The 27112-nt window shown below is 40.0% G+C and overlaps 2 protein-coding genes and 1 pseudogene across 6 annotated transcripts in view; 1 reads left to right on the forward strand and 2 right to left on the reverse strand.

Annotated features, from left to right (window-relative positions):
• Positions 1 to 27112, forward strand: part of LOC143622929 (uncharacterized) — a 45275-nt gene that overhangs the window by 16224 nt on the left and 1939 nt on the right. The window lies entirely within an intron of this gene.
• LOC143622927 (DExH-box ATP-dependent RNA helicase DExH1-like) lies at positions 13495 to 21131 on the reverse strand (annotated as a pseudogene). Its single transcript, XR_013151800.1, has 16 exons — positions 20832 to 21131; positions 19910 to 20055; positions 19727 to 19826; positions 19399 to 19614; positions 18448 to 18543; positions 18077 to 18352; positions 17302 to 17494; positions 17068 to 17223; positions 16872 to 16964; positions 16487 to 16701; positions 16243 to 16402; positions 15561 to 15834; positions 15133 to 15325; positions 14874 to 15060; positions 14375 to 14743; positions 13495 to 13852 (listed from the first exon to the last, which is right to left on the reverse strand). The product of XR_013151800.1 is annotated as a DExH-box ATP-dependent RNA helicase DExH1-like (transcript).
• On the reverse strand, positions 22929 to 25493 carry LOC143622928 (syntaxin-121-like). Its single transcript, XM_077093937.1, has 3 exons — positions 25266 to 25493; positions 24396 to 24650; positions 22929 to 23594 (listed from the first exon to the last, which is right to left on the reverse strand). The coding sequence occupies exons 1-3, from the start codon at positions 25487 to 25489 to the stop codon at positions 23177 to 23179; spliced, it is 897 nt and encodes a 298-aa protein (XP_076950052.1). The 5' UTR covers positions 25490 to 25493; the 3' UTR covers positions 22929 to 23176.

Below are 27112 nucleotides of genomic sequence, written 5' to 3' on the forward strand. Positions count from 1 at the left end.
CAGTCAAGGGTAAACTTTGACACCTTATCCAGCTCTCGCCCTCTTGTTGGCGGAAGGGATAACACGCACCCTTCAAGCCGAAAACACCGGTGGACGCCACTCACCAAAAGCGTCACGGAGATATTTGCCACCGAAAAACTCCCATGGCCAAAAGCTCCAATGATCCGGCAGCGACCTAATGCGGATCAGAGCAAATCCTGTGACTTCCACGGGACAAAGGGTTACAATACAGAGGAGTGTACATCCTTGAAAGATATTGTTGAAACATTCGTCAAGGATGGAAGACTTGCACACCTTGTGGCATCAATCAAGAATGGAGGAAGGAATGATAACCGGTATAAAGGCAACGGACGAAAGCCCGTTGACATCAGCATCCACATGGTTCATGGCAACATCAGAAGAAGAAAAAGACGAACGACAGAACCATGCGAATGGAAGAAAGCTGAGGTGCGCTTCCCGCGAGTGCCAGGAGGACCCAGCAAGGAAGGCCCTATCGTCATCAAAAGCCAGCTGGGGCATTACATAACTTCCCGCACTCTTGCTGAAAACGGCGCCTCGTCAACGGTTATGTACAGGCAGTTCTTCGACAAGCTAGACGACGAAGACAAGGAACGCCTGGAAACGGTTTACGCCTCAATGGAAGGGTTCGACGACAGCACAAACACCCCCCTAGGTATCCTATCTTTCCCAGTCATTCTCACGGACAGGAAATACTCCCGCACAGAAGACGTGGACTTCGTCGTGATGAGGAAGCCACACCACACATACGACATTCTCTTCGGGAGAGACGGGATGGCAAGATTCAACGCCGTGGTATCTTCAGTCCACGGCATGATGGGATGGCCAACTGCTGAGGGTGTAGCGATGATCACCGGTATCCCCCAGGTATGCATCGCATCTGTCTCATCTAAACCCAAACCAAAGATGGCTAAACCAACCATCACCGAACCAGAAAAATGGGCCCTCAATGGCAAATACCCTGACCAGGCTGTTACCATTGGCCCAACAATCACTGATCCTACACGCACCTTACTCAAACGCTTACTACAGAGAAACGCTGACATCTTCGCGTGGACACCAGCTGACATGACTGGTGTACCTCGAAGTAAAGCAGAGCATAAGCTCAAGTGTGACCCGGCTTTTACGCCAGTCATACAAAAGCGCAGAGTAATGGGGGCGGAACAGGCTAACGCATGTAGAACCAAAGTCAAGGAACTCCTTGACGCGGGCATCGTACGCGTTAGTAGATATCAAACATGGGTTGCAAATCCCGTTATAGTACCGAAGGCTAACAAACAATGGCGCATGTGTATAGATTTCAAAGATTTAAACAAAGCATGCCCCAAAGATTGTTACCCGTTACCCGAAATTGACCTCAAAGTGGATTCATTAGCACCGTTTCGCCTTAAATGCTTCCTTGACGCATATAAGGGGTACCATCAAATCCACATGGCTGTAGATGATCAGGACAAAACCGCATTTCGGACGCCCGATGGCACATTTTGTTATCAAATGATGCCATTCGGACTTAAGAACGCAGGGTCCACATACCAACGCCTGATGGACAAAGAGTTTCATGCCCAAATTGGGAGAAACTTGGAAGTCTACATGGATGATTTGGTCATCAAAAGCCCTGAGCCAGAAGCGATGTTAAAAGACATCGAAGAAACTTTCAACACGCTCAGAAAGATAAACATGAAGCTCAACCCGAGCAAGTGTTCTTTTGGGATGGAAGAAGGGAAGTTCTTGGGAGTCATTGTTACTAAAGATGGCTTCAGAGCGAACCCTGAAAAGGTCGAAGCCATTATCAAAATGGAATCACCTACTACCATCAAGCAAGCCCAGGCACTGATGGACGCCTAGTCGCACTTAACCGCTTTTTGTCAAACCATGCGGATAGGTCATTCCCATTCGTGTCAACATTGAGAAACTGTTTAAAGAAAACGCACTTCCGCTGGACACCAGAAGCGGAAGCAGCTTTTCAGGAAATTCGGTCACGCTTGATCGAAATCCCAACGCTCACAGCACCAGAAGCGGGGGAGGAATTAATCATATACCTTTCTGCCACAGATAGAGCAACCGGGGCAGTCCTGCTAGTAGAGCGAAAAGGTATCCAGATGCCTATTTACTATGTTAGCCGTGTCCTAACAGACGTAGAAACCCGGTACTCCACCCTGGAAAAATTAGTCTTAGCACTTGTACAAGCTTCACGCAGACTAAGACGATATTTCCAGGGTCACCCAATCACCATTCTCACCAACTTCAAACTCGCAAACGTTCTAGGCAAACCCGAGTTATCGGGACGTCTAGCCAAATGGGCAATTGAGTTGGGGGAATATGCGATAAAGTACAAGCCAAGACCAGCTATAAAAGGCCAGGTCCTGGCCGACTTTATTGCAGAAGTCCCCGCTTCGCGGGAGAAAGAGTGCCAGGAGGAGGCTCAACCCCCCCCAGCACAGGACATCAATGATGTCTGGCGACTCTACACTGATGGAGCAGCCAGCAACGAGGGTTCAGGCGCAGGGTTGAAACTAACCAACCCAGCAGGCCAAGAATACACTTACGCTATTCGACTGGATTTTCCAAGCACGAATAACGAAGCCGAGTATGAAGCATTCTTGGCCGGGCTGAGAATTGCGCGTAAGATGGGAGTGAAAAACTTGGAAGCCCACGTGGATTCCATGTTAGTAGCCAACCAAATAAACGGGACGTACACGGCCGTGAACGACACAATGGCCCTGTACCTCGCACAAGCAAAAACCCTTATGCGTGATTTTAATGATTGTAAAGTCATACACGTCAAGCGTAGCGAAAACAAATCTGCGGATACGTTAAGCAAGCTTGCATCATTAGCCTTCACCCATTTGGGAAAGGACATCCGCATTGAACTCCTTGAAGCACCATCAGTCCCGCACAAGGAAATTTGTGTCATCCAAACCGGCACAGAAACGTGGATGACACCGATAATAAATTACCTTGCAGCGGGTATACTACCAGAGTCAAAAATACAGGCAAGAAAAATAGGTTGTAAAGCATTAAACTATCAACTCATCGATGACATCCTTTACAGACGTAACTTTCTTGGCCCACTCTTAAGATGCGTGGACAACCAAGATGCTGACTACCTCCTAAGGGAAGTACACGAAGGCATCTGTGGAGTACACGCAGGTCTACGCGCTGTTGTAGCTAAGCTAAACAACGCGTGATACTTTTGGCCGGGTATGCATATGGATGCGCTGGCATACATTCGAAAGTGTAGGGCTTGCCAGCTCTACGCACCCAACACGCATCGCCCGAAGAATGAACTTGTTCCAGTCACCTCTTCATGGCCATTTCAGAAGTGGGCCATCGATGTGACAGGCCCATTTCCCACAGCAGCAGGAAACGTTCAATTTCTAGTGGTAGCCATCGACTACTTCACCAAGTGGATAGAAGCAAAACCCTTAGCCCAAACAACCGCAAAACATATTAAAAAAATTATTTGGGAATTTATTATTTGTCGTTTTGGACTTCCACAGACTTTGGTGAGTGATAACGGCACCAACTTTGCTGACAAGAAGCTACAAAAGTGGCTGGAAGAACTTCAAATCACCCACACCTTTACCTCAGTGGCAAACCCGCAAGGTAACGGTGAGGTGGAAAGAGCAAATAAAAGCATCGTCGAAGGCATAAAGAAGAGACTCCTGTAACACAGATCCGGCTGGGTAGACGAAGTTCCACACGTTCTTTGGGCAAACAGAACGCTGAAAAAGGCCAGTACGGGGGAAACCCCGTTCAGCCTCACTTATGGCACTGAAGCCATGGTCCCAGTCGAAATTGGTTTACCCTCACCAAGGGTCTTGATTCAGCCAGAAGACAATGATGCGGAAAGACGGTTAGACCTTATGCTAACCGAGGAACGCAGAGACTTAGCCGCAGCGCGTGAAGAAAACTACAAGCGACAAATGCAAAAGTACTACAACACGCGGGTAAAACTTTGCAACTTCAATGTAGGAGACTACATATTGCGTAACAACGAGGCTTCAAACCAAGAGCGCCCAGGAAAACTGGCACCGGTCTGGGAAGGACCGTACATTATCAAAGAAGTTTTGGGAAAAGGCGCATACCGGCTCGAAAGGCTCGATGGCACTCCTATCCCAAGAACATGGAACGGAGCTCAATTACGCAAATGTTACATGTAGATCAATTCCAAACTTGTAAAGAAAAGGCCTAGAGCCACTTCTAATGGACTTCCCACACTGATATGCCGGTATTCACCGCATAAATATGGGAAGAAGTAAGTCGTTGCGTGTGGAAGGCGGCAAAACCCGCATAAACACATAAAACGGTAAAAATTTCTAAGGAAAAGATAAGGAAAACCTTCACGCAGGTCAGCTATAGGTGAAGTTTGGTCATCCCAATAAATGAAAGTGACGGTCCTACCCGCACAATCATGATAGAGGAAACTGAACATTAACCTATTGGCAACAGCGCATCGAAAGGTTAACTTATTCAAAACACTTAGAAAATTTCAAAGGAAAAGATGAGGAAAACTTCCACGCAGGTCAGATATAGGTAAAGTTTAGCCATCCTACTAAGTGAAAGTGACGGTCTTATCCGCACAATCACGAAAGAGGAAGCAAAACTTATAACTTATTATCTGTCACGTTGAAAAGTTAACTTATCTAAGTACTCAAGAAATTGCTAAGTTAAAACAAAATATGCGCGAAATAAACAAGGCAAGGCATTAACAAATAATCTTTATTCCATCAACATTCAAACATTACAAGAATTGCTGGGTACATACCCGCATACAAGATTAGAAGTCTACAAACATAAAAATCTACTCTAATGGTGGAAAGGGATCTAAAGTATCAAGCTTCAGGACCACTCCCACTTGGACCCGCACCATCAGTAGAGTGTGGTGGTTCAAGGAAAGCTTTGAGGATAGCTAGCCCATCATCAGCAGCAGCAATCTCGTTTACCTTCTCCACCACCGGATGCGGGAAGACGGCATACTGATTCACTGCTTGGTCATACGCAGCTTCAGTATCCACATTGTAAAGAGGGAAGTTGGAAGGCGGAATGCCTTGTTCAACAAACCCTAGACCAAGCAGGAAGCCAGCCTTTTCCCCATCCTCATGAGAAGCGTTGAGGGCTGCGCTCATCGCATCGTCATATGATGTGTTCGTGAACACCCGATGCACAACCTAAAAAACAGAAGTATATCAAAAACTCTTAAGGAAAAGCGTAAAGAAATTGTGAAACTGCGCATACCTGAGACAACGCTTCTCGGAGAAGCCATTCCTTGGTAACCAGAGCCTCCTGGAGGGCAGCTTGAGCTTCATTACGGGCGCGTTCGGCTTCGTTCTTTGTAAGGTTGGCAAGCAACACATCTTTGGCTGCAGCCTCTTCGACGCCCTTTAGCTTACGCTCAGTGTGGTCAAGCACCCCCCTATGGTCCAAGATCTCTTGGAGCTTCTTGGCATCTTCCATGGCCAAGGCATCATGAGCCTGCTGGAGCCTCTCTAATTTGGCTTTAAGTTCCTCATTCTCGATGCGTAGAGGCTCAGCAGCAGCTTCAGCCTTGGTGGCCCTCTCGGTTGCGTTCCGTGCAGTTTCCTTAGCCAACCGAAGCTGTTCATTAACAGCTTGGGCGGCCTTGGAACGGGCCTCGAGACGAGCCTGAACTTCAACCTCAAGGGCCTTGAAGGCCTTCTCCTTCTCCGCAGCAACGGCGGAGAGCCTCCTGTTCTCCTCCCGGACAGCCCGCGCCTGAGCTACTTCTTGGATACGAGCTGCCTTTAACTTGTCATTTTCACGACAAAGCAGCTCGACGCGCGGCTGCATCCGGGCTACGAGAATGCGGAGCTCATTTGTCAACCTACCCTCCTGGTAGCTTGACATTGCTTCCCCCAGCGCCCCACTTGGGGCGGCGTGGCGCGCCCACTCGACGCATTCCACAGGCGTCCGAAGGGTTGTTCCTCGGTGGATGTTCCATCGTGGAACATACACTTCATTGGAATCCGACACTGCAAAAGCAAAAAGCAGTTAGGAAAAAAATGATAAAAAAATATATATAAAATAAAATAATAAAAGGCCAAAATAACCCTACGCACCTGTAGGGTCGACGACAGGCCTGTAGCCGCCAAACCCATCACTCGAACCTAACGGATATCCATCCAAGAGGTCAGGCAGATGGGAAGGAGGCAGAGATTGGCTTGACGCCCCAACCCCGGACATACCTGAAGGACCGGCCGTAGTCGCCGGCGCCGGAGGAGGCATAGCGGAGGCCGCCGTGGTAGAAACCAACGGAGGTGAACTCACCGGAGGTGAACTCACCGGAGGTGAACTCACAACCGCGGCCGCGGCTGTGGAAGAATCCACAGAAACACTCACCGCCGGCTCAGTGAAGGAATCAGTGAATATGGCACTGACAGCCGGCGGAGACGTCGTCACAGTTGGAACAGTTGGCTCAACCGGGTGAGCAACTGAACCAACAACTGAAGCAGGCGCAGTCGCCTGGATCATCGCCTCAGGTAGGTTGACCAAACCTACCGTCATGGGTCCGGAGGTGCTCCTCCCCGCTCCACCCTGGAATGCGGTAGCATCCACGCTTGCACAGAAGATATATAAGTATAATGGCGGAAAGTTATGCAGTTAAGATAAAGGAAGTATACTTACGGGTCCTTTTGAGCTTGAAGGTGCGAACGGGCGGGGACGAACCCGATGGAGCAGGCCTCTTCGTACCGGTCACCGTCGTTGTCCTGGGCTGCTCGGAGGTGACAGCCGTTTCAACCTCCAGAGCAGTGGTCTCAACACCACCCGGGTTCCCCGCCGCCTCTTCACTCTCGGTCTCCGACTCAGACCGGTTCACCTGGTCGGCAGTGGAGGCTACCTTCGCCTTGCCCTTCCCGCCAGCAGCCTTCTTCTTCCGCGCAAGAAGAGGACCATCTGCGGATTCCTCATCAGAAGATGACAAGATTAGAGGAATTCCAGCAGAGGTTTCAGCATTCAGAGGGCGAGGGTTAAATAGTCTTTTACCTGGCCACGTGGCGCTCAGTATTTCGTGGCCTGGCGGGTGGGCCTCCACAAACCGATCCGCAGTCTGCGCAAGGATGGGCAACTCGTTCTCGTCAAGAGCACGAGTACCCAACCGAACGGGACCGTCAGCTTCCCGCGGATGCAGGAAGGACTGCAAGTCATTTCCGTCTGAAATAAAAAGAAAAACAGTTAGAAAAAACCTTAAATCAACAAAGAAGACGGAGCATACCGTAAGGGATAAAGTTCAAACCGTATTCAAGTACGATGGGAATCTGTGGCGCATCCGCCCCAGCATCCTTCCACACCCTGCTCATACCGAGCATCACCATCCCGGACTCCGGAAAGCGGTAAACCGGAGTCTGGATCCGGGAAATCTTGGAGAACCATTCCGCCTCCTGGTAGTTGGAGGCGTGAAGGCTGAGGAGAGCTCTCCCGTTCTTAAATGTCATCGCTATAGGGACGGCACGGGCAGAGATGTAAAAGAACTCCCGCTTCCAAGACCGAAGACTGCGCTCGGTAGCGCAGATCTTCAAACCCTTGATACGGGTGACCAGGGTATACCAGCCTTGGATGCACCTCCAGGAGTAGAAGGTCATCAGGCGGTCGACGTGGGGATCCACGCCAAGAATGAGGCACACCCACTCAAAATGGCGGATCTTGGCGATCGCCATTGGGTGTACCTCGGTCAGGTGCACACCGTGTCTATCCAGAACACGGTATACAAACTTCGTCAACGGGAACCTAAGATTCCCATAGACGAAAAAGGCGGCATATACCCCTATTTTGCCCTTGGGGGCATCGTACACCGTCTAGTGTGGCTCCGGAAACTCAGGCTCGAACGGCTCGAGCATGAACTTCCGGACGATGTACCGGTAAAGCTCGATGGGAAGAGCACACTGGCATTCGCCAGCAGTGCTCTTATCGTCCTTATCGGACGTAGACGTCGGGTTCTCGATATACAAGTCAGACTCCTCGACGGTAGCTTCTGGATCATGAGTAGACGACATGTTTTGGAGGTAAAGAACGATTTCAGGAGAATGCTCGACAGAAAGTTAGAGTATTCGCCGGAAATCGCTTAGAAGAAGAAGAAAGAAGTGAAAGTGTGGATTACCGTGAACCCTCTCCCCCTTTATATACTCATCGCAATGAATGCGATGAATTTAATGCGGAGGAGAGAGAAAAGAGCTAGTGCAATGAAACTATGACACGTGGAAAAAGCAAGCTGGCAACAGCTGTTGACGGGACGCGCGCCGTAAAATCCGCACCCACGCGCCCGAAAAATCGCGCCCACGCGCCTGAAAAAGCGTCTGGAATGACCATATACTGTCACGTCGCCATAACTTCCTGCACGTCCTGACACTGTCAGAAGAAACCGTCGGACGACGTTTCAACAGTTTGGACTGTTCTTATCCTTTCACCAACTCTTCGAATTTCAAAAAGATTCAAAAGTAAGCGTGACTATACCCCTTACCTTGGCAACCAAGTAACTATAAGACGGGTGCGAGTACAGTGTCAAGGCAAAACCCTTCACATACTTAGCACCCGCAGGGAATGGACGCCAAGAATACCTTGGAAGTAAGATAACTATAAGACGAGTGCGGGTACAGTGTCAAAGCAAAACCCTTCACATACTTAGCACTCGCAGGGAATTGAAACCAAGAAGGATCTTCTGGGCCATGCTTGCGAAAAGGGAAATAACATCCCCGCATAGCGGGAACGTTGAGAACTAGATTGTTTGAAGCTCCAGGATGGAATTGGTTCTTTAACATAATTGATCACTATGTTTAAAACTACCGAAACCTCGTGGAGAATCTACACAAGTGAAACTCAACGCTCCTGACTTGCGAGGAGGTTACACACCTACCCGCATCATACCCAAAGATCAAGCAGAAAAGTCGGGAATTTCTGCACGTGACATTAGGAAAACCGCGGGAAGAATCCCCACGGACGACCTTAAAACTAAATCCTTTTCAAAACCCCTTGCTTAAGTCCAAAGTTCACCTCACTTATTAACAATTCATGAGAAGAACATTGGACTGGGGGGACTTGAAGAGGTAGGTCCCAGCAGAGCCCAGTTGGACCCGCAAGACTCACCTTGAAGAGGGACGTCTGCGCAAGGACCAACTGGTTCCGCAGGACCCACCATGCTCAGAGATGAAGACCTTACGCGCAGTACGCCAGCTGTTCCCGCAGGGAAAGCCTCCCAATGGTGAAGTACCCCGCCTGTCCCCGCAGCTGCGGATACAAGCCATCAGGGAAGGCTACCCGCACTAATAGCAAGGCTACACGCACAAGGCACTAACTCTCAATAATTCAGTGTCACCTGAAGGAATGAGCAAGGCGGAAATACTCCCGCCCAAATGAGCCAGTCCGTATGCTTCTGGAAGATCTTTTGTACTATACCTGTCAAGGTATGGACAAAATAGACAAGATCAGACCAAAGCAGCCCATGAACCAATCACAGTGTGACAGCTCACCGACAACAGTACGAGGAGCATGCTCTAGTACTGTTTGTCACTATTAGCCGCTGCCTACTCACCAACCCTTGTCGTGGCACGCACATAGCCTGCAGTTTGTGGAAAGGGAACAGTACACAGCCGGCCTTGTCACTATCAGCCGCTGCCTACCCACCAACCAGCATGGCACGTGCGTAGCCCATAGTTGGTAGAACAGGAATATTATACAGCTGGCTGTACCTGCTTGGAAACCTACCTTCGGCTATAAATACTCCAACACCTTGGAACGGTATGATCATCTTGTATCTTACCTTCACTAGCTATTTCTCTCAATATACACTTATATTCAGAGCAATCTAGTCTGATTCTCACGCCGGAAGGTGGTCACAAGGAGGAACCCCCCCTTCTCAGTGACGAGCTCACGGTGTCGGTTTTGCAGGTCGTCTGAAGAACATTCCTTCTTTGCCGTACCTACCCCTCGTGGGAAACATCTATTTAACCCCCAGATTATCCGTGATCTGCCCGGGGTCGATTAGTGGTTCTTCAGCCCCATATTTTTACTTTGCTTTAGGCTACCAAAATCGTTGGGCCGACCCTGCCTTAACACTATGAGCATTGCATTAATTGGATTAATTGGTAGTGTTGTAATAGACGATGTTAATTACCACAATGGATTATCATCTTATTTTTACCCGTAATATAATATGTTATCACATAAAATCCTACAGGATGTTTACTTGTATAAATTATAACTTTGAAAGAAATAAAAATAAACATTTTTTTGGACTAATGGTTAAAGTATTTGGTTTAACTCTCAACAAATTAAATCCAAATCTTTCAACCGCCAACGATATTGTCATATTCTTAAGCAACTTGCGACTTTGCAGTGCTATGCATGAACTGCAGCACCCGCTATAACTTTAAGAAAATGTTTTATATTATAGGTTGCTTTGTTTTCATAAATGAAATGCTAGAAAACAAAAAGAAACAAGTTGTTGAATGTAGCAGTAGCACCCAAGTGGCATGGGATCTAAATTGTACGCCCAGAAGAAGCATTGAACTTAGGAACTTTCAATGAAATAAAGATAGATCATTTATTATTTAAAAACATCCACCAAATTTCAATATATATATATATATATATAATAAATAATAAATATTTCATATTTTTTTTTCAAAACTCGGGTGCTATAACTAACACAATGTGTGTGATACAGTTGAGTTATACCATCAGTCATTAATGTTAGCTGACAACGTTGAGCATTTCCGATTCATTCTCTTTCAAACGTTTTATAAACGCGTTACGTTGGCTATCACAGCATATGTTCGTTCATTCTTTAAACAACTATAGTGACGGTTTAAAAAACTGTCATTGCAAACAGAAAGCCGTTTAAAAACTAGCCATTGGAGTGTTTGAAATTTGAAAATAATTTCTTTTAACTAAAATCTAGTTGTTGGGAGTGTTGGAAATTTAAAAAAACTTGCTTTTATATCGTTCCACACCATATCGGCCCCACTATGTACCTAGACTCGTTCTCCCTTTCGGAGTTCAGAACAAATGGCCCGGCCTCCATTCGAAAGCAGACTACCCCTCCAGTGGGGTTTGTCCACCTAGCATTCTTCACTGATGAAAATGCTCTTAATTAAACATATATTTTAAAGCACATCTCCATCGATAAATAATCGACCATTATTTTAGTCTCACTAAATGTGAATAAAACACCCTTAAGCTTAAAACGGTTTAAAAAGTTTGGGTATGGGACTTGTTTCAAAAGGTGTTTGGGATTCCTTATTTTTAATTCCCTTCTTATGACTTATAGCAATAAGTTATACGTTACAAGTTTATAGCTTATCAAGTTTTCTCTCACATAGTAACTAATCCCAAACACCTATTTTTATCTGTTCATAAGTTATAAGTCATACGGAGGTAAAAAATAAGGAATCCCAAACACCCCCTCATTATATATCTTAGTGATCATTCGGATTATAGGGTACTTGTTTAAGACATTTTTAATATTCTTTTATATATTTATTTTTTTCTTATTCGCCAATCTAAAATTTTGGATTGAATTGTGGAGATGGAGATAGGTTGAGCACTTGAGCCAATTGATGTTAGCCGGTTAGGTTAGGTTAGGATTTGAGTTTGAGTTGTTGGATTCAACCATTTGAAATAAATACAAAAAATACGAATAATATTTATTCTTTCTCTTAGCATGCAAGTATGGTAGTAATGTAGTATATATGCTACTTACTTCCCAACTGTTCCCATAAATAATTTGATAAATTTTGAAAAGTTTAATAAGAACCGGTCCAAGCCGGTAGCAATCAGACCTAGATAGCCCATCTTGAGCCAATTGATGTTAGCCGGTTAGGTTAGGTTAGGATTTGAGTTTGAGTTGTTGGATTCAACCATTTGAAATAAATACAAAAAATACGAATAATATTTATTCTTTCTCTTAGCATGCAAGTATGGTAGTAATGTAGTATATATGCTACTTACTTCCCAACTGTTCCCATAAATAATTTGATAAATTTTGAAAAGTTTAATAAGAACCGGTCCAAGCCGGTAGCAATCAGACCTAGATAGCCCATCTTGTTGGTCCACGCGGACCACGCCGGTGTTGAGAGTGGGTCCAATTAAGACCCAGCTTCGTTCCTTAAAGACTGACCCTGTTGACTGTTGTGACTTGGTTATAAAATTGATATAAACATGAAATGGCCCAAGTCCAATGGTAATTAAAAATGACATAGATGTATCTAATCAATAAAGTTACTTCATTATTCAAAACAATAAACACAATCAACCGGTTTTTATACGTGTTAGTAACGACTTTTTTTTTCTAACTGCGGTTTTTTTTGTGTCGCTTTTGATATTTGAACCCTCATCATTCAAAGCCTTATCTTGTTCCTAGAAGATAAAGTCATTTTGATTAGTAGCGACTTATTTATCAACCACATAGACTGAAAAAAGATGTATAGATTTATGTAATAATAACAATGCAAGCCTAAATCTTATTCACCTTTGGATCAACAATTATAATGAGAATTGGTAATTTTTTATTGGTTAAAAAATATATTATCTGGCAAACCTCACTAAAGAACCCTTCAAGAAAAATACCGGGCGTCTTAAGAATAGAGCGTGAAGACGCAAAAAAAAACAACCTAAATGTTGTTACATTTAAAGCTAAGTTATCTATCGTGACAACTTCATGAAAAAAGAAACATGTTTCACATGTATCGTAATCGGCTTTGTGTGTAAATCTAACATACTTTTGACTTTTTAAAGATTTACATATTCAACATTGTGCAAAAGTAAAGTGAAAAAAAAAATATTGTTGCCGTTAGGCTCAGGGGTACACACCCCTCAACACCCTTTCTCTCATTAATCACGTCTACACCATGTCAGCTTTCCCCTTATCGTTTAACATCACCATTCAACATAGGGGTATACCATTTCCTAATTCTCCGTCATTCTCCATTTTCTATTTTTTAATTTAATACTAAAAAGTTTAGGGAGAGTGCGTTGACGAGAGGGACCACAATCACCATCTTCACGTCACGTATGACCAACAAAGGGGAGGGGCGGTGTTCTAGGGGTATCACGCGCATGACCTCTTTTCATATAGAACGCCACATGATCATATTAGATGCCCTTATACATGAGGGGAGTTGGAGTATACTGGCCAGCCTTATAGTTTTTGACAAATCAAAAAATTACCACTTTTTCATAATCATAAAGCCAACTAGTTAATATAAGCTTTTCTATAATATATTTTAACATATTATATACACTTAAAATAATTTAGATATTGTAATTCTAAAATAAACTAACCAATCTAAAATCTTGAAATTTCTTTTCCGTTCCTAAATGGATTCTATAACTAACAAATTCTTTTTTCAAATCAATGACATGAAAATTATATTTTTGAGAACAATGTTCCCACACCGTAACACCAATACATCATTTAAGTTTAAAACAAATACTGTTTAGAGACTCGACTCTTCCTTTAGACAAGGAACAAAACGAAACTACCAAATCATCCTACTCTTTATCGAATCTAGCAATCGGGTTTCTGTCAATACAATACAAGTAAAGTCTATGTGTAACACAAAATCTAGTTGTAGTTCGTCTTTATTTAACAAAGAAACTAAAGAGGAACTGCTAATAAAAGAACCATAAATACTTGATTCATCTGTCTAATGAGATCCAAAATTGATTACAAAAACAATAACAAAAACGTTTAATAACGAACATTTTGGTTGTGCAGCAACTCAACAAGAGCTGCGACAACTCCTTTACCTTCAACATTAACATCCAACTTGGGGTCTTCTATCTTCCTTTTCAATAATCTATCTACTTCCCCTCTTAGTTTCTGCAACAATCAACATTAAAGATATTATAACAAAATAACCATAGATTGCAGAAATAACAAAGTTGGCACATATATTATAAAATTACTTTATTGAATAAAATAGCTTTGTCCCACAAAATGTATTTTAATTCATAAAAACATAAATCAATTTATTCAAAGAAAACTTTATCAGAAATAACAAGGTGTTACTAATCATATATGACAGCCAGATGAAAATATTTGGAGTAAAAAGTGTTTCAGATCAACCCAATCTAGCAAGGCCCGTACCAAAACGACCCAGCCTACTCAATATAGTTACCAACATGTTTAGGATCTAGCTTTAAAACATAGCATGTTTGGTATCTATAGTTTTCCATTTGTAACATATTTGGAGTCCCAACACGGCAACACTCACTTTTGCTAAAAATTCTGTTAAATTTTACATAAAAGTGTTTCACCCCAATCCAACCGTATTTGACCACAAACCATTTGGACCCGTTACTCAACCCACCCCATATTGTCACATCTAACAAAATGAATTACCTTTATCAATCCCAACACACTCTTGGAAGCAGAAAACTGAAGATACCCATCGAGCATCTCAATTCCATCTCCGTTTTTGCTTGGAATTAGATTCCCACCAAACATTAACAAAGCATAATCTGATATATTTGTGGAGTCCCGAATGTATACGCTGCTTGTTTTCACCTTTTCACTATAAACCAAATAAGGAAGCGGGAAAATATGAACACCCGCATTCACAGATGCGGGATGAATATCAACTTTTCCTACTTCTTTAGTGTATAAAGCGGTCCGTTTTCCTCTTCGTTTGCATTGAACCACATTTGGGTACAACCCGGCACATAGTATTGCACATACCATTTCCATGTCATCACTATATTGGTTGTAAACCTTAAAACACACAAAAAAAAGTACAATTTGAAATATATGCAGAAATAACAGACCAAAAGGGTGAATAAGTAAACATATTGGGTTGACCAAATTTCATAGCCTGCAAGCGAACTGAATTAGAAACACTTACATTTGCACCCTTTGACTTATCCACAAAGCCAATATCAGACAAAAGATCAAGAAATTGAAGCCGCATGTCGCTTATCATTTTCAAGGTTTGAATTGACAAGAAATTTTCCCAACAAAATGATTTTTCATTTCCAGCCCGTTTTGCTTCCTTCCACCCTTCAAATGCTTTAAGAAGGGCAATATGGTCACTGCATAAACCGCACAAAATGAAATTGAACATTCCAGAATGATAAGGACTTGTACAATTAGAAGATTCTGACCTGCATGAATCACCAGCAAAGAATCTTTTTGCTTCATCGGCTTCCTCTTTCCGATTAATTGGAAGAACAAAAGGGCTGCGAGATGCAAGCGCAGCAGCGATTGTTAATGCGGGATTAACGCATTGGAAAATCGAGCCCATAAGAAGCATTTTTCCGATATTGGGCTCCACTGGCAGAGTGCACAAATGGCGTCCTGTTCATTTATATAAAATTTTTAATTAATATCTAAATACCTCCGTGCGGCAATTTCAACACATTTACTAGATTGTTTTTATCTCAACAAGTAAAACATGTGCTATGTGCATAGAAACTCTAGACAAAACGTGTTCCGGTTCAACCCAGACAGACATCAGACTTTACCAGTTTGACCTGTTACCCAACCCGACGAATTTACCACAAATGAGTATGATAAATACTGAACATCATACCAAGTGGAGTGAGCTCTTCTGCATCATCTAGGGCTCCAATGGTTTTAAGAAGTTCAACAGCATTTTGAACCGAGAGTGCATCTGGGGGCTGAAGTGCTTTGGACAAAAAGGACGCAATGGCTCCAAGTTGCAAGCTTTTAATCTGTAAGCACAGTTCTTGCAAAGGTGTTCTAAGAATTTCAGGTAACTGATATTGAAGCATTGCATCATGAACCATTCTTGGATATAATCTATAACATACTCCAGGTTGTACTCGACCCGCACGACCCCGTCTCTGTCAATACCACCAGATAATAACATGAGAAACAAGAGTGAAAATCTCGACCCATTTATTTTCGCTTATGAACATACACTTAGCAAACACCAATTATAATTATAAGTAAACAAACAAACATAGATGAACGAATACAACTGAGAAAACACCAATTGTAAGTAAACGAGAACAGCAATCTTTTGAGAGTAAAAAATTAATAGAATTAAACAAAATTGAGAGTGATATTTTTATTTCATTAAACTAGACTAAAATATAACAGGCCGAATAAATTAAAATAAATATATATGCAAACCAACTTAAACAAACGCAAGCTAACAAGCATAAACGAACCGACATAAATGAATTTAAATGAACGAACAAGACGTGAACTTTCGTTCATGTCCGCTCGGTTTGTTTATAGGTAGATACCTGATGTGCTGAAGCTTTTGATATCCATGATGGTAGCAGACATGCGAGTTTGTTTAAAGCATCATAACTAGTCTCTTTTGCTTTCCCACAATCAATCACATAAACCACATCATCTATGGTTATGCTACTCTCAGCAATGTTAGTCGCCAAAACAATTTTCCTATATAAAAAGATATATCAAGTGAGTGATCAATAGTTTAAATAAAAAAAATTATAAATAATCCTAATAGTAGGAAAGTCAAACCTCATGCCAGAAGGAGGTCGGTCAAAGATTTCACGTTGGTTGATAGTAGGCATTGAACCATGAAGAGGAAGAACAAGAAATTTTGTAGGATCACCAATAAAATTGTTGGTTTTGACACTGTCAAGCAGCTTTGAAATTTCATCCCATCCTGTAAGAAATACCAGAATTGCCCCTGGACCTTCGTGCCGACAGATATACTCAATAGTTGCTTCTACCTGTATAAAAGTTTTGAAAAAACAAAAGTTCAATAAATTGAACTCATTTGGTTTATCTGAACTGGTTTTAAACCCTAATGGTTCACTAATATATGTGTCTATATCTATGCATACATCAATATTTGTATTTAACTATAAATTATAAACGCATGTATTTGCATAACACATACAAGACCCAAGTCCGTTTCTGAACCGGACCAAGCTTCAAGTGACTGTCTGGTATTTGCACTATAGTTTTTGTATACTGAGCTGATGTCAGCATCCTACAATAAAAATTAGCTCGATATCAGTCTAAACACTAATAAGATAATATATATATATATATATATATATATATATATATATATATATATAAATAAATAGTACCTCAAATTTCTCAGTTATGGGGTCAATTTTAGTTTCCTGTTGTCTCCTCTTCCTCCTTGAATAACCCTGAAAATTATCAGCCTCGGATTTTATTGCATAGCGAGTCTTCTCGAGCACATCTTCTAGAAACAAATCTTGCACAGGAAAAGTTAAACCCTGGTAATATAATAGTTTGATTACTATTAATCAAATAACAAATGTTAAATATATTTCACAACATGGCAAAAGTAGTACCGGGATATGAATAGTTGGGGCGTTTTCAAAGTATTTGGAGAACAAGTCAGCGTTAATTGTAGCACTCATTAATATTAATCGCAAATCGGGGCGTTTAGGAAGAAGATCACGCAAAATAATTAAAAGAAAGTCCTCGTTCATGGATTTCATCAACTAACAAATGACTTACACCTGTTAAATTCGGGTCTTGAACCTGAAAATAAAATTTGAGAGAACTTGTAAACGAACCAAACAAGCTTGTTTAACTTTATCCAAACAAACGATCGAACATGAACAATTATACAAATGGGCTTTTCTTGTCTGTGTTAGTTCATTAAGAAATGGATGTGTTCATGTTCATTCATTTACAGTATAAACAAAGGGTTCAAGAATGTAAGTTAACAAACATAACCAAACACAGAAGAACCAAAAATAAATTGACAGAAAACGAAATAAAATTAACACAAACATTTGTTTATTGGGCTTAAAAGGTTTATATAACTAGACGAAGTTCTAATGCGTGATATTTAAAATCTATGGAACTAGACTAAATTGTGATGGACCTAAAACTTTACCAAAAAATGTACATCTTTATAAAAGAAATGTGTAAACGAGTGTTAAAGAACATAAATGAATGAACAAGACATGTGTTCATGTTCGTTCATTTAATCAATAGACAAACTTCCAGCCAAATGGTTCATGAACAGTTCACTGGACTTTAGGTTCGTTTACGAGAGAACCATGTATTCATATTTAAGAATTAAAGTCTTATTAACCGATAATAAACAAAATATACCAGTTTTCGAAGCAACACTCCAGTTGTGCAGAACAATAATCGTGTTTGTTCAGATCGTTTTGATTCCAAACGGATCTGATAACCGACAGTCTCACCAAGGCTTTCTCCCCTTTCATTAGATATACGAGCAGCAACAGATATTGCAGATATACGGCGGGGTTGGGTACATATAATATTGCAGTGGGACCCATGTAACGATGATATCTCTTCCTCTAATATGAACTGAGGAAGCTGTGTAGTTTTGCCACACCCTGTTTCACCAGAAACCACTAATACCTGTATCGTTATTTACAAAAATATAAACAACTTCAATAGATTGTTATTTTCTTGAATAATAATGGAAGCCAACAAGTTGATAAGATTATAAGAACCTGGTTCGCAGCAACAGCTTTTAAAAACTCAGATTTCATGTTGTGTGCAGGAAGCTTCTCTCTGAACGAACACATGGCCTTAACAGCATCAGATTCCTACAAGGTTGTAAATTATTAAACACGACCAGAATGTTGAGAACACAATACAATATAGCATTAGTGATAAACTCTGAATGGGCTAATCAGATGGGTCAAATCACAATACTGGTCAGATGGGAATTTATCTCCAAAGTCTAGTTTCCTTAATTGTTATTTGTATACACAAGTATTATTGGTAAAAATATAGTTTCTCGTAATTTTAACAAGAGCATAGATTATTTAGGAAAAATAAAATAAAAACATAATAAGTATTTACAAGTCAGGTCAACTGGACCTGACTCGTTTTCAAACTTGTTAAAAAAAATATGCTTGTAAGCAAACCGTATGAACATGAACAGAGAATGTTTATCTAACTTCAACTGAACAAATGATCAAACGCGAAAAATTAAACGAACATGTTTTTCGTGTCCATGTTGGTTCGTTAAGCTCGGGTTTGTTTATGTCGTTTCTTAACAGTACAAAGGAGTGGTTCACGAACGTAAATGAATAAACATGACTGAACTTAGATGAAAGAGCATAACTGAGCTAAAACCAGTTAAAGATAATGTGAAAAACAATGTATTGGGCCTTAAAAGTTATTATAACTAGACTAAGTTGTAATGACAACGAGCGTAAACAAACAAACGAGGCATGTGTTCATGTTTGTTCGTTAACTAAATGAACAAAAAAAGCTGTTCATGTCCGTTTGTTTATAAAATAAACAAACTTCCAACTAAACAGTTCACGAACTGCTCATCGAACATTTGGTTCATTTACAGGCCTTAGAAATGGCCCGTATCAACCTGAACCCATTTTGAACCGTCACCTGACCCACCCAGTCTGACCATCTTATCACCTCTACAATATAGGTACCTTCTGCTTATCCTGCCTTTCTTTTAGCTCAACACTAAGTGCCTTCTTGGCACTATCCGTCTCCATAACCGACACGCCAGCTGTCTTGTCTGATTCTCTAGGTAACTGTTTGGCACTCTGAGCGGATGTACCAGAAAATTTGTCAACTTTCTGTGTCCCTTGTGAACTATCCAACAGATTCTCAACTCTTCTCTCAGTTTCTGAAGACATGTGTATCTAGAAAACAAGATATACATTCATAAATAAGAATAACACTCATAAATAAGAATAACATGTAATCTTGTATTAGTCAAAACACCAAATGTACACAAAAACCAGCTTGTTATACCTCTTTTTGTGCAGAACCATGACGATCATCAAGATCTGCTCGGTAATTTGGTAATGGGACTTTGCTCACCACAAGTGCCTTCCCTTTATTATATGCATGGCTTTCTTTCCACAAAGAGAATATAAATACATCAATGGTGAAACAGTTTGTTGATCATTTGAAGAAAATAAATGTGGCACTTACAAATAAAGCCCTCGCTGATATGCCATATCAGAAACAGTTTGTTGATCATTTCTACTGAAGAAATGCTTTATTATCAGTTCCGTATCTCCTCCCCTCTTCATTTCCTCCATTTTTCCCCACCAGTGGTTCTTATCAAATGCCTCAACCTGAAAATCATCATTCAGAAATAGTTTTCTTAGGGCTTTAGGCGAACCAAGTGTTCGGTTAACTGTCCGTTTACTATTCGGCGAGAAGTGTGTTTATGTATGTTCGTTTAATAAATGAACGGACATAAACAAGGAATTTCATTTAACTAACTAAATGAACGAAATGATCAGAGACCAATTTCATGCAATCGTGGTCCGAAAGTTCAATAATGTGTTTGTTTATGTCCGTTAATATATGTTTGTTTGTGTTTGTTCATTAAAGGTTTTTTAATACTTCTAAATGCATTTTCTAAACTTGTCATACAGATTTAAGCAAAAATATTAACTATAAAATAAATATATATTTATATGTGAAGTTAGCGTACGAATATGAATTTTAAAAAACACCAACACAGACTTTGTAGCTGAACCGACCGGTTGACATTTACCATTCTCGTTTAGCCAAATCAAACAAAATATTGTTTGTGTTCATGAACCGTTCATGGACAAGTTCATTTCTCAAATGAACAAACACAAACAATAAATTTTGTCCGGTAAGCTGTTTGTGAACCATCCGCTTGTCCAATAAAAGCTTAACCGACAAACATGAACAAGGCTCGTTTCAGTTAGGTTCAACTTCAAATTTAGATCTCCATTAATCATTAAATGATTTTAACAAGTGCACTGTATATGTTATACAAGCATAAACTTATTAGCGATTAATTTGAAATGTAAAACCCTAGGAAGGATATCAAGTTCATATATAAAACAGAAACAACGAATTAAACGAATTCAACCTCTCCTTGCATTTGCTTAAGCCGTTCAGCTCTCCATACAGGGTCCCACCATCGTTGCTCGCCTCTTCCACCGCCTCCGCCACGACCGCCGCCGCCGCCACCGCCACCGCGACCTCCTCCACGGTTGCCGCCGCGACGGCCGCCGCCTTGAGAATTAGGGCGGTAAGACATGGAAGTGGTTGAGAGATGAAAAGTGGTTCGGAAGTAAGAGTAGTAATGAGTAGTGATGAAACGCGGAGAAAATGAAAGCGAGCTAAAATGCACTCGCATCGCACTTATATTATTAATGGCGGTTGTGGTGTTTAGTGTGAACGTGCACGAACCATAAGAAAATAGGTTAGTAATGTATTTTGTTTTGTTTTATGTAACTTAACAAAAGAGAATAATAATATATCGATGTTGAGAAGTTGAGTTGGTCATGTTACAAACATAAATGAAAAGTCACTTCTTTACACTTACACTAGTAACACTTATATTATATCGCGTGGCGTAGAAAATGCAAATAATTCCTTTCATCCACGCCTCTCCTTCTGACCCGTTGTCATCTTAACAACGTCAACTAACCACACCACCTTCACTTGTAAAATGTTTTAAAACATTTGGTCATTAACACACCAGTGTAAGTTGGCTCATTTTAATGCATGTTTCCTAGTGAGTTAGGTGATTGCTGACGTAGCATCTTGGACGATCTAATGAGAGCAAAGAGTATATTCTATGATAGTGAACTTTATATGATTTTTGTTAGATTGAAAGTTAGTTGCATAGATTTTGAATTTTGTAAAGGTTTAACGAGTTATTAAATGATTTTACAAGTTTGTCGCTACGTTTGTGATGTGTAAATCCCACGAAAGTAACAAGCCTTATTTTTGAGGTGTTACATGTTGCTAATAAAATAGATATTTACACATCTACATGTTATAATCATAAAAACTAACTTTTATCACATCTTATCAAATATCATAAACAAATTTCATCATCGTAGAAGCGGAACGAATGATCCAAGTTAGGAATTCATCGAGAATAGTAGATCATCTAAACAAATTTAATAAGAAATCCAAAACCATCAAACCAAAATAAGTTAAAACCTCTAACTACTGACCCATAAACAAATATTCAAAATCATTATTTAGAAATTTACAAAGTGGGCAAGAGATGAAGAACCATTGACTAACCAAATATTCTTTGTTGTTCATACGCGATTTCGCTGATGTTGATCAGAAGAATCAAATAATCGATGTCATAACCAAAACTGATGTCATAAGCTTGAAAAGAATAACGATCGATAGCATAATAGGTTTAAGTGTTTAACTGTAAATCGAAGGACCCGAAATGGACGATTTTGATCAGACAAGTCTAGTCCATGTATCCTTGGCTTTACATATATATATGTTAGACGAAAGTGCATATGAGTTTGTTTTATGCATTATTTATGTTTATGCATCGTTAACAAATTCATGAAGTTCACTTTTTTTTATTGTAGCTACTTTTGTGGTGACGTGATGTCTACTTCTAAGAAATATACGGTATGATGATATACTAGATTACAGGCATAAATTAACACTTAACTTTGTAGGAATTAAGATTCTAGAAGAACCTTTTTCCAAAGTCTAGTACTCTAGTTATCTCATCCTTTCTAGAATAGTTGATCTTGGCTTGATGGTCATACCTCACTATGCCTTGGCCTTCTTTAGATTTCCTGCATGTAGTTACCGACCCATTTCAACCTGTTTAGCCTTTGTGTATGTGTGTGTTTTTCTTTATTTATTTATTTCGGGGGGGGGGGGGGGGGGGGGGGGGGTGTTGAGGCATCTAGTGTATCTTCAATGATGCATTCCTGCAACCAGCGCCTATGTATCTTCAATGATGCCTTCGTTGAAGTTTCTGTTTGGTCTTATTCATTCTTATTGCGTTTGAGGTTCCAAACTCCATCTGACAGGGTGATGGGAGGCCCCTCTTTCACATATTATTTTTATTAATGTGTTTGAAAGTGAACGTAACATAAAATAGAGTATATATATCATGTTTGATGCATTTAATTAACAATGTATAAACCCGAGATGCTCTAACAAATAAGGGATGCCAATCAAGTAATGAATTGAACCTTAACATGATGGACAGTGAAAAGGCGAAAATGAATTTAGATTTATTGTTTTAAGCTGTAGCAAAATATAGCAAGCATATACATATCTCCCAATCAAGAATCCAAATCTTTAAAAAATAAAAATAGAATATCAGGCTCCATCTACTCTTAAATTACAATAACAAAGTATAGCATAAAACTCTCACCCAAAATAAATTTTCTATAAACAAGAACAAATAACATACCAAATGTTTAACAAAGCCTGCTACTTCCATGGTCTAATGGACAAGACAATAATGGCAATTATGATCAGCAACAAAAGGATCCCGAAACAAGTCCATTTCCGTGTATTCTTCTGCTTCTTTCTCGCCTCATTCAACTGTTGTGCCCCACGAGTCACAAACGAGTTAGCCCGGTTCACATGACTTTCGATATTATCAAGCTGCTCCCCTTGATGCTCCACCAAAACCGCCATATCCATAAACACCTGATGCAGTTCCTTCAAGTTCCTCTCAATCACCGTAACAGCGTCATGTCGTTCCTGAATTTCAAGTATTGTTTCCATCACCTGCCCCCTCCCTTGCTGCTGAATCGCCTTTTGTAAAAACGTCTCGCTTTCTCCTGTGGAGATTAGCTTATCGACGGTCGCTTCATCCGCATTTTCGCCGGTCACGGTGTAATACCTGTAACGTGGTAAAATACATAGTTAAGTATTACTGAACGATGCATTATAATATATAGATAGGGGTGTTAGCTAGCGTGTTGACTTGACACGAACTTGAAAGTCATGTAAGACATGTGAACCTGAACACGACCCGCGTATTCACAAATTAACCCAGACACAACCATAAATCTTTTACTTTTTATTGCGTTTATAATTAAATTTATAGTATGTTTTTTTATATTTTTACAACCAAAAAATACAAATTTATATTAAACATTTAAATTTTAATTATAGTTTTTTTGTCAACTTTTTTTTTATTTTAAATTTAGACATAAGATACCCAACAAATATAAGCGCATGTTTGAGATTTAGTTTGAAAAATGCTTATTGGTTTTTTCAAAAAGCCAATAAGCCATTTTGAAAAACTAGGATTTAAGACTTTTGAAAACCTGTTTTTTTTGTGATTGCCAATCACATTTTAACTTATTGGCTTTTTGAAAACATCAATAAGCCAATAAACATTTTTCAAACTCAATCTCAAACATACTATAAGTTATTACATGAATACAATTTAAAAAAAAATAAATAGATTAAATAGGTCATGACCCCCACTAAACTCAACCAAACCCGACTCGTTTAGCTAAACGGATTCAAAGGCTCAACCCAAACCTAAATCGAACCCGTTTATACCAAACCCAAACCCGCGAATTTCATGTTAGGGTCATGTCAGGATCTTGTGTCGTGTCTATAATCACACCATGATATAGAGAGAACCTAACGCCCGTCAGCTCATAATAATAAACCTAATATCCAATAATACCTTCGCTGAACAGTCTCCCGATGTTCCGCACCCATTCGTTGCCGAAGCTCATTAAACGACTTCATCGACGTCTGAAGCTGCTTCCGAAGACCATTAACAACCGACATCCGTGTCCGGTCAGTCGAGCTTCCCGGACCACAGTCCGGGAGACTCCGGGTGGTCGCGTTAGACCGGTCCAGTGCTTCCAAACTGTTCTTAATAAACTTAGCCTTCTTTAGTGACAAGGCAACGTCGTTGTCCATCTTAGTTCTTAAACTTTTAAGACCATGTGTAGTCATAAAGCTCCACATCCAAGGGTTATGCGCCACGTGGCGCCCAGTCATTATTAATTTTATTTGTTTTTTTTAAATAATAATTCATTTAAATAATTAAATATATAATTAAAACACTATATTAGTAACATAAACATAAGCATAAACCAAGTTTTTTTTTTACCAAAGGGGTTTGGGTAAAAAGTGTTTACCAATATGGAGATTTTGAAACTTATTTACCTATAAATGGTGTGGGGTTAAAATTGCAATTAAAAATATATTATGGGTTTAAAATTACAATAACAAAATGGTGTGGGTTATAAATTAAAATAAAAATATATAATACACCACTCCTTCTAGTCTTCTTCAATTCGCCGGTCACCACCACCATTTTTCCGGCGATCCCGTTACCACCCACCACCACCACCATTTTTCTCCTTCTTCTCCGATCTGTAACTCACCCACCACCACAACAAGACCCACCCACCCACCCAACGGCTATTTTTTTTGATTTGTGTGCCAACCCCCGCGTTTTGTATACAACGCAGCCAAAAATCAATTTCATATAATGCAGGGGGCGGTGTACCCCCGCGTTTTCGTCCTCAACGTTGGTGGCAACGTTGCCACTACGGGTGGTCTAATCGAGTTAGCGTTGTGTAGCGTTTTGCTCTGTTCGTTAGACGACTGAAGTTGACTGTGAAGTGATTCAAGACCCTTGAGCTCTTCTTTTATTGCTTCCACGTCATGAAAGAAGTTTTCGAGATTCGAACCGGTGTTAGTGTTACCCATTTCGATGTCGCCGGTACGGCCACCGGAAAACGAACGAGATAACAGATCGTTCATCTTTTAAAAATAATAATAATAATAATAATAATAATAATAATAAAAGTTGAAGATACAAAAACGAAAATAATGGATCTGATTTAAGAGGGTATAATAAAAGTATAAAACACGGAGGTTGTTTTGACTATTCTGGAAGACTTAGACTTAGACTAGAATAGGTCTGGTCGTTGAAGATGGCGGGATGGCACAACTAAGAAATTTCTAAGGTGGTTTGGCAATTGGTTTAGACTTTTGAGTTGGAAGAAAGTTTTAAATAATATTAAGTTTTATTTTGTTAAATATTGGACTAAATTAATTAACCATGTGGGTACACGTTTTTTTTTATTTTGAGTTAAGTTTTGTAAAAGCGTCACGACTCATGCGTGGTATTAAAATGGATGTTCATATAAAGGGATATTGAATTAACGTAATATTAAATTTTTAGCACTTGTATTCAAGGGAAAAAAAAGTTAAAAGGAATATTAATATTGCTTTTGTTATCAGTCTACATCATTCGGAGACCGATCATGTCATAGTACGCAATGTTAGTTTAGACCACTATCATCGCCGACTCCCTACCCATGTCTCAATGGATAATCGTAGACCGCTGACCAGTGTCATAGAGAAGTTTGGTCAATAGGGAAAAGCTATGAAGAAATTTGGTGAAACATAAGAGAAACCACCTAGAAATGTTGTCACTTCGATTATGTTTCACCATTTTCCAATCGCACGCTTGTACATTTTAAGGTTATAACGCAATTGCATGTTGAGGGCTTGTATTTGCTTCTTGAGTTTAACATCTATCATTGAACAGATGGTCAATATGATCACATAGGTGTGGCATGTGAAGATGGTGCCTTGATGTGGGGTTTAAATTTGGTTTGGTTTTTGGTTTTTAGATGGGATGCAAATGCAATTTAGTGCTTTTTGAGCTTGATTTAGTTCGTGATTATTGAAATGAGTTTATGTTAATTTGACTTTGGTGTTAAACATAGATGATAACTAAAGGTGGTGAAAGAAGCTGATGACCAAAAATGAAGTGGGGATGGTACTTTTTATATTTTCTTTTAACTAGACGGATAAAATGTTTTTTCATTTAAAAACTGACATCTGAAATAGATTAACATTCATCAAATGAATCAAAATCTTACTATACTAATAAAAGAAAATATTAAAGCTTATGTGAAAAATCTATATTTCTCCTAATTCCTAATCTATAATCTTATTCAGTTTAGCTATCCATGAGTCATGAGTTAAAACCATTTTATCAAGTGGGTTATAACATAGTGTGGATTTTATTTATTATTGGATTAATTGTCATTTTCATTCTACAGGTTTGACCAACTACATAAATTTAGTACATTTTAAAAATTTTAGTACTTTTCGTTAACCTCGTTTGTTTTTTCTATTAAATCCACATTAAATTAATTTATAAATATTTTAAGAATCACAATTGAAATAACAGACCTTATTTATTTTTATCATTTGACAAATCCCGTATAATACACGAGTTAAAAGGCTAGTACACTACTGTACGAACAAATATAACCATATGCGTAACTTTGGAAGCTAAGGACATAAAGTGAACATTTTTAAACGATTCATGTAATTTAATTGTAACATCCTAAAATTTATAATGTTGAA

This window comes from Bidens hawaiensis, unplaced genomic scaffold, assembly GCF_021521415.1.
Source record: "Bidens hawaiensis isolate Kalapana, Puna unplaced genomic scaffold, B.hawaiensis_p1.1 tig00003244_1, whole genome shotgun sequence".
NCBI classification, from domain to species: domain Eukaryota; kingdom Viridiplantae; phylum Streptophyta; class Magnoliopsida; order Asterales; family Asteraceae; genus Bidens; species Bidens hawaiensis.

Coding starts and splice junctions, on each gene's coding strand:
- LOC143622928 (XM_077093937.1), bottom strand. CDS start 25,489: ATGAACGATCTGTTATCTCGTTCGTTTTCCGGTGGCCGTACCGGCGAC. Junction 24,651..25,265: donor AGACCACCCGTAGTGGCAAC/GTTGCCACCAAC, acceptor TGGTCTTAAAAG/TTTAAGAACTAAGATGGACA. Junction 23,595..24,395: donor CGGGAGACTGTTCAGCGAAG/GTATTATTGGAT, acceptor ACCACGTTACAG/GTATTACACCGTGACCGGCG.